General features: G+C 36.8%; 1 protein-coding gene across 1 annotated transcript; it reads left to right on the plus strand.

Moving 5' to 3' along the window:
• Positions 1-5,291: 5,291 nt before the first annotated feature.
• Positions 5,292-8,611, plus strand: LOC107568249 (natterin-3-like). The gene is made up of 2 exons (XM_016254184.1): positions 5,292-5,420; positions 7,460-8,611. Exon 2 carries the CDS (start codon positions 7,460-7,462, stop codon positions 8,504-8,506), a length of 1,047 nt encoding a protein of 348 aa, XP_016109670.1. The 5' UTR covers positions 5,292-5,420; the 3' UTR covers positions 8,507-8,611.
• The last annotated feature ends 361 nt before the right edge of the window (positions 8,612-8,972 follow it).

Raw genomic sequence — 8,972 nt, forward strand, 5'->3', positions numbered from 1 at the left:
TGTGTGCAAGAAATTCACATATTTTGTGATGCTTCAGAACGTGCCTATGGCTGTGTGGGATACTTACGGACAGAGGAAGTTTCACCTCCCCGGTGAAATTGTTACAGCGCGGGACGCGCCTTTCGGGAGGGGGGAGTAATGTCACATGTTCAGTTTGTTTTGTTATGGTTTTCCTTGTGTTTCCTGTTTGGTTCCTGTCTTTCCTTATTTGGTCACCTTCCTGTCCTTGTTTAGTTTCATTGATTAATCTCTGGCACCTGTGTTTTGTAATCATCCAGTATATATTAGTTCCTGCCTGTTCAGTTCTCCTTCGTTTGGTCAACTCGTTACGTTCTCTGTGTTTCTTTATGTTCATGCTCAAGCTTTCGTGTTGGAATATCCGCTGTGTTTTCATTTATTAAAGACTATTTAAGTTATTCTACTTCTCCTCGCTCCTCCCCGCTGTGTGCACTATGATAACAAGACTGTAGGATGGATAAAAATGTTTTCTTGTAGGCCTATTTTATATTATGCACTTTATGTAACATTTATTCATGATAAACTTAAATTGAATGCTGACTATAGCATGTAATATAGTCCGGTAGCTCAGGCCTATGGTTAATGTAATATTTAATAAAGTAATAATTTCTATAATAAATAATATAATAATTTCTTAATTCAAAATAAAATATTAATGAATCCATCTCTGATAATCCCGGGTTGCTATGGTCACGCAGGTTTGTTTACGCATTAAACTCGTATCCACGAGAAATGGATGTCGTTCCCTCAACATAGCATCTCGAGGCCACGACATAAGGATGTCATTACCTCGACAAAATGATCTCGTGGCCACGACATAATATCACATTCCCATGAGTTAATATGATGTTCCCACAAATTAATATCTCATGGCCATGACGTATTATCCCTTTCCCATGAGTTATGTCGTGGCCACGACAAAACTAAGTGAACCGACCATGTCAGCTCCTGGGCACCGTAGTTTTTTGTCATAAATACAGTTTACAAAATATCATGGGGGAGCAATCGGTTCCCCATCTATACTGTAGCCTAAGTTTAGCTGCGTTCACCCCTCATCACACCACAGCTGTTTCCTCTAGTGAAAATTAAGCACATGAACGTATACTTTATAAAACGATCATGTTTCCATTTTCATTTGAATATATACAGTAGGTACGGAAAGTATTCAGACAAAAAAGACTCATGGCTGTATTAGATCAAAAGGGTGCTTCTACTAAATACTGAGCAAAGGGTCTGAATACTTAGGACCATGTGATATTTCAGTTTTTCTTTTTTAATAAATCTGCAAAAATGTCAACAATTCTGTGTTTTTCTGTCAATATGGGGTGCTGTGTGTACATTAATGAGGGAAAAAAATGAACTTAACATTAAGGAAATTATGACAGGTGTTTGGAGCAGTGTTGGGCAAGTTACTCTGAAAATGTAAAATTACTGTCAAATTACTGATTACTCCTTTTAAAAGTAATCATGTTACTGTTCTGATTACTTTATTTCAAAAGTAATTAGTTACATTACTAGTTACGTTACTTTTTTCTCTATTAAATTTATGAAATCCCAGCATACACGTTCCCGATAAATATTTAAAAATCTATTCACAGAACACTGTTATTTTTAACTAAAGTAAGCGGCTGCTGCGTGCATGGTTTGGCATGGCAGAATACCAGCAAAGAGCACCGCATTTATAATCTCTAAAAGACATCTCAGTTCATCGCAATCTCACAAATCTATGTTATAACACAATGAATATATGCATAGTGAATCTTTCAGAAAGTCTACAATTCGTGTGTTATAATGAGAGGATTCGGGAGCACGCACATTTCAGCACTGCATCAACGCTGCAAACACGTGTTATAGCCTAAATAGAAACTCTGCATACGCTTGCACCTGTTAATCGTTTATATTTTATATTAGTTCATTTTGCTTTTGTGCAATAGATGAATAACAATTTATTTGTTTTAGATATTTTATGTTTAGATATTTCTATTTTGCTGAATATTTTGTCATGCTGAACGCATCAGTACATTTGGGACATGTGTACAGTTGAAACACTTTAAATAACTTGCATGCACAGGAACCCCGAGCCGTGATTTTTGCTTCACACGTGCATATTAGCGTTCTCTTTGATCGTGGGAAATTTGAAAGGTGTGCGTCTTTTCACTCTGAAGATATCAGCAAAACAAAAAATGTCCAAAGTAAGATTTTAATTTCACCATGTCCCTTCCACAATGAATAGCTTATTATCCTTTTATGATTGTTAAACTTAACATATCAATGAAACGTTACTCTGTGCTCTAACATATTTTAGACATATTTTATGACATCGTGCCATGCAAGGTCTTTGCATAATCTAGAAACGTGCGAGTATGTCAGTGGGGTACTGTTGAGACTCAACTGTACCTGGATTGGTGTTCTTTTGCGTCACATGCTATTTCGTTGTACAGTGTTATGATAATAGGTTAAAAGTCACATTTACACACATGCTACGCAAATTATGTTTATAAATGATATTTGTGATGTTTCAACAGTCTATTATTAATGGACATATTTTCTAACATGAATGTTAAAAGGATAACATAGCATTTTGTGAAATATACAAGGAGGTAAAGTGGGTACAGTTGGTACACCAATTATAGGTCAATATGTATGCAGTAACAGTTCAATCATAGAAAATAAAATGCATATTCAGAGGCTGTGAGTGTGTGTGTACTGGTATTACCTAAGTTATGGGGACCAAATGTCCCCACAAGTATAGTAAAACCAGTAAATTCTAACCTTATGCAAACATTTTTTAGGTCCCCATGAGGAAACAAGCTTATAAATCATACAGAATGATTGAAAATGTAAAAATACAGAAAGTTTGGAGTGATGGGTAGGTTTAGGCGTATAGGGTTATAGAATATACTGGTATGTAAGGGGATAAAATATACTGTCTGTACAGTATAAAAGCCACTACGCTTATGGAATGTCCCTATAATGTTAGAAATACCTGTGTGTGTGTGTGTTAGGCAATGTAGTCAGTGAGTGGACTTTGTCTTTTAACTTTTTTTGAGTTTACTGTTTACATTTGTACTGTTTGCCATATCTTTTCCAGTGTTAAATATTTTGCTGCTATTTTGATTAACTGAATCTGAATTGAATAAAGTGAATAAATAAATCTGAATTTAAAAAAAAAAATGCACAACTGTAATTTATTACATTTGCAATAAATGGTTAGCCAGCTTTAGAGCATTAAGAATGGGTGTCTCAACTTTACCATGGTACTGTTTCAAATGTAAACTATATGGGTACAGTTGTGACAAAAATGCAGCTTATGTTTATGAGCTAATTGTGGAAAATATAAACTACTTATGGCTATTATGAATTTATGATATTTAAGTACATAAGCAAAAGAAATATTGTGAAAAATCACTTCATTTTAACATCTAGTTTTTGTGTAGTGATGAAAAAAGCAGAAAGTGTCTATACTGTACTCAGTCTACCATACTTGCTAGTTTTGGTTGCCCCTGGCCAATTTGTATAAAGTGAAATTCTGTCATTTTGTCTTGTGGAGTATATGTATTTAATATGTAAGAGTATCTGTAATGTGAAATAGCTTATTCAGGACAGTCATGCAATTTTTATGATACCAGATCCCTCTTGTTTTGTTAAAATTATAAACAATTTGCATATGTCAGTCAGAATAGACGGCACGGCCTGAATCCTTTTTTCCCTGGCGTCTGGATCCTTCGGCAGCGTATTCAAACATGTTGTTTTTCCACAGCCAGGGACGACACATCTGTGTGGCATCGCAATCTTCTTGTAAACAACCACTTTTTCAGACCCACTCGCTGCACGTCGACAGAACACCATAAGGCAAAATTAGACATAGTTGTCTTGCGCTGGAGGCAGTCATATGCAAACGACTGGTGCTAGGTGACATCACCTTGCCCCATAGGATCCACAACGAGCCGTATTTGGAGCTTGCTTAAATAAATGCTTTGTTTATAATGGGGAGTACGCCTTAAGCTATGAAACTTGCAGGAAGTTTTAATGGTACAAAGACCTCTTATATGCCATGAAGATCAAGGCAAATTTGGTTTCTCATGTCATCGCCCCTTTATTTAAAGGGGTCATCGGATGCCCATTTTCCACAAGTTGATATGATTCTTTAGGGTTTTAATGAAAAGTCTGTAACATAGTTTGGTTAAAATTTCTCAATGATAGTGTAAAAAACACCTTTTTTACTCTATGAAAAACTGTTTTTTTCAGAGCAAGCCATTTTGTGGCATTTTCCTTTAAATGTTAATGAGCTGTTTGATCTGCTGCTCTCTTGAGAGACTGTTTACTTTAGCCGCATTCATCGTGAAACTTGCTAATTAGCACATTATTAGGAAAGGTGATTTGAAAAGATTCATTAAAAATCCTTATACTCACTTCTGTTGGTGAAGCTGGATCACGAATGATTTGCGCGAACATTTCTGCGTCTTCAGCGGCTCAGATGTCAGGAGTAAATGACGACTGCTATGTTCATTATTACATCCAACAACAAAACACCTCAATCGCTTAGGAGTCATTCTTGTCTACATCTGCTCCGGCGGTGAAACAATGGTGGACTGATGACAGCTCACTCAGGGCTTGTCTAAGGTAAGATGCCAGTCCAGTCTGTGCTGAAACGCTACTGTCAATCAAACTATCGTGGGAGGGGCCTGTCTGTGTGACGTCACACATACAGGCATCTGAGATCGGCTCGATTTGAGAAAGGGGTAAAGATTTTAGTAGATTAAAAAAAAAAAACACTGGGTGGATTTTTATCATTATAGGGTGGTTGTGTACACACTGCCAACACACATTTCAGTTCAAACAACTTGTAAAAGTGCATGTAGCATCTGATGACCCCTTTAAAGCATTTTCAACACACTGCAGTCACTGAATGACACGCTAGCATTCTAGTATACTGCAGTACTAACATTTCTTAGTAAGAAGGACATTTTAATAAACTTTGAACCTTTTTTCATTATAAAGAACCTTATGTGGAAGTGTGTAGGTTATTTACTCATGTTTGCTCTGTGGTGTCCTAATATTTATCCAATTGAATGACTAACCAGTCGCAAACAGCTCAGACGATAACGATTTATCATATTGCACAAACTGTTGCAGTCAATGCTGAACATTAGAACTTTATCTAATCTTTTGAAAATAAACCAATAAAAATGTTGCGATTTGAGGAGCTTGCATATTTACAGTTCCATTCGTTTGCACGCTGTTTCAAGGACACGACCCACAATATGTGAAGTATCATAAATACCAGTGGCACAGAACATTTCAGGAACTGAATCTATTGTAGCGCCTGCTGAAGAGAGGACATCAAGTGTTCTGAGGCAGAACAACAACTGCAGTTTTCCATAAAGTAGACGTTTATTTACGTGAGTAAATTGAAAAAAGTGTGATTTGCTGTATTTTACTAAGTGACTATGTTTGTCATGTTATGTTTGTAGGTACTAAATTTATAGTATTTGATATCGTATATTGTGTGGATTGTTAATTATGTTAATTGTCAACATTCTGAAATGGTAATATTATTAAGTGAATTATTATTGTTATTCCTAAGAGACCAATATATGTATGTATGTATGTATTTATCTATCTATCTATCTATCTATAAAAAACAGCATGTAATTTACAAGAGGTACTGACAAAATTATAATTAATTAAAAATGTATTTGATATTGATAACATATAATATAAATTATATTATGTATGCGCACATGCAGTTATTGAATGGGCCCCGCCCTCCCTCTCTGGGCAATCAATAAAAGCATTATTTAAAGCGCCACGTTACTTTCAAAAGTTGATTTGCTATGTATTGATCGCTCCCATAAACACTGTTTTTATCTGAACTATAGACTTTTATCTCAGTACTTATGTGATAATATGAATATTTATAGCACAGACATAGCGTGGCAATGCAACACAGATTTGAATGTTCTGGTGTGATTTTGTTAAAGGTTTAATAGACACAGGTGAATCGTTGTCATTTAGGAATGAGATTGTGTGGGTGTTTGAATCGAGATTAATCATGCAGCTATAGGAGACTGAACAAGAAACACCCTGTGGTCTGACTGTGCTGTCAGTTCTTAATCAGTTCATTAAAATCTGGATGCTGAATCCTTCCTCAGGAGTCCTGACACACCACTGTAAACACCCCCACCATCTTTGGTAGCTCCTTTGAAGGTATCTTGAGTAAAATGGCTCTATATTTAACAAAACACATACAAAAGACCTGAACCAGAAGCTGTTTTACATAATATGTAAGTTAAAGGGATAGTTCACCCAAAAATGAAAATTCTGTCATTAATTAAGACCTCCGTTCATCTTCCATCAAAGATATTTTTGATGGAATCTGAGAGCTCTCTGACCCTCCCATAGACAGCAAGGGTCCTTACACAATCAACATCCAGAAACGGAGCAAAGAGATCGGTAAAATAATCCATGTGACATCAGGGGTTCAACCGTAATTTTACGAAGCTGCGAGAATACTTTTTGTGCGCAAAAGGAAAAAAAAAAAAACGACTTTATTCAACAATTCGTCTCCTCCGCGTCACCGTAGCGCCATTTTGGAGCGTATCCACTGAACGCAAACAGCGTATGTTGTTCTGTGTCAGCCGCACCACACGGATACGTTGTTTTTCGTTCAAATCAAAGCACAAACAACGTAGAAAACGTATCCGTGTGGTGCAGCTGACACAGAACAGCATACGCTGTTTGCATTCAGTGGATACGCTACAAAATGGCGCTACGGTGACGGAGAAGACTAATTGTTGAATAAAGTCGTTATTTTTATTTATTTTGCGCGCAAAAAGTATTCTCGTAGCTTCGTAAAATTACGGTTGAACCCCTGATGTCATATGGATTATTTTACCGATCTCCTTGCTACGTTTCTGGATTGATCATGTAAGGACCCTTGCTGTCTATGAGAGGGTCAGAGAGCTGTCAGAATGCATCAAAAATATCTTAATTTGTGTTCCGATAAAGAACTTACAGGTCTTACGGGTTTGGAATGACATGAGGGTGAGTAATTAATGACAGAATTAAAATTTTTGGGTAAACTAACCCTTTAAGTTGTGCATAACCCTCACTTATTCATGTTCAGTCTCTTGTACGTTACGTGTGCAGGTGAGAAGTTACAGTCTGCAGTTCACTTAACGGCCACCGGTGTCGCCAATAGCAAGAAATTTTACATAAAGCCTCTTCAGTAATAGCTAATAACTTTATACTTTATATGTTTATGTTTAACTCTATATATAATAGCTTTTTTACCACAAACAATATTTGTTACATTTGTTACAGTATTTATTAGTCTTTGATCACTGATAATTCATGTTAACTAATGTTAATTAAGGATAACGAATAAAAAAAGAAATTGTAAGGTGTTACTGAAGTATGTGATATTTCATACCTGTAGATGCCGTGGCAGCAGACGATGATGGATTTCAGCATGGTGATAATCTTAGCTCTGCTGCAGATAGCTGAGGTCCAGACCCAGACCTACTTGGAATGGAAAGAAGTGCATCCACCACAACTGCCTAAGGACGCTGTTCCTGTCTTTGACAAGAAATCAAAGCAAACTCTTTATGTGGCTAGATTGGAAGACTGTACACCTTGCTTCTATGACAGCGCTAAAAAATCGTGTTCGGTTTCAACATTTCATGGAGAATTCAATTTAGGACACACTGTCCAGAATAGAAAAATTTCATTTTTATTGAATAAGGATAACTTCGAAATTTTTGAGTGGAAGAAATCGTCATTTGGAGAGGTTCCACCTTTACCAGTGGAGACTTGTAATGGTTATTTTATTGCTAGAAATGACTTTGGGTTAGGCTATATTACCGATAACAGTTTAATAACGATTGGTGCTAAAAAACAAGACACCACCGAAAATGAGGTTCTCACCCTAAACCATGACATTAAAGGGCAGCATTTAACCATTACTGAGTATCAAATTGGAAGTGCCAAGGCATCAGAAAACATAGCAGAACTGAAACATTTCACGGCCTCCAACAAGAACTGTGAAGCAGCCAAACAACAGGTGAAGTTGGACCAAGGCATCGATAAAACAGTTTCGTTCCTAAAGACCCGTACGCATACATTTGGAGGGACAGGAGAGACATCCGTCAGCGGTAAGGTTCCACTTATAATAAGTATAGGAGGAAAGCTTGGCTTGAAATACGACTATAGCCGCCTCAATTCTAAGACGACATCCACAGTTGAGAAAAGCTTGCACTCAGTGAGTATGGAGGTGCAGGTTCCCGCCAACCACGCTTGCAGCATTGTTATTAATAGCAACACCTTTACAGCTGATGTCCCGTTTACTGGCCAGCTCACTAGAGTATACAACAACGGTGAAGCACGCAGAACCTTGACTGATGGCATCTACAGTCATCAGGAAGTGGCAGAAATACAAGCACTTGTGAATCCCTGTACTCCACTTGTAGATAAAAAGAGATGTTAGTCAGTGTCTGTAATAGAAAATGAATGATGTGTTGACAAGTATATGTTCAACAGAATGTCATGGCATGCTTCACAAGTAACACCATTAAATTGACTTTAAACTGGCTACCAGTTTTTTCCTTTGCCTGTTTTATTAATTCAGTCATTTATTTATGATCATTTTTAATAGACCTTCCCATCGCTGTTCTTCATGCTGGAATTTTTTGACATTACTGTCAGTGACATTAACTGTCCTTTGTCTTCTGAACCCTGGTGCTGTTGCTACTGCTTCTATGAGAGGTAAACAGTAAGAAAGTCATTAAGCATACATGAGTCTTAGCGAAATCAGGGAAACTTGGTAAAAACATTGACCTTCCAGTAGTTATTTCAAAAGTACCTAAAGTCCCCATATTATGCTATTTTTAGATATTACAATTCATGCTGTGTTCATGCTTTTGGTGAATGTAAAAGGTTGCAAAGTTTCAAAG

The sequence above is a fragment of the Sinocyclocheilus grahami genome, unplaced genomic scaffold (assembly GCF_001515645.1).
Source record: "Sinocyclocheilus grahami isolate Dianchi unplaced genomic scaffold, SAMN03320097.WGS_v1.1 scaffold1227.1, whole genome shotgun sequence".
Lineage (NCBI taxonomy): Eukaryota > Metazoa > Chordata > Actinopteri > Cypriniformes > Cyprinidae > Sinocyclocheilus > Sinocyclocheilus grahami.

What these genes read in the sequence shown, in the direction of transcription:
- LOC107568249 (XM_016254184.1), top strand. Translation starts at nt 7,460, where the DNA reads ATGCCGTGGCAGCAGACGATGATGGATTTCAGCATGGTGATAATCTTA.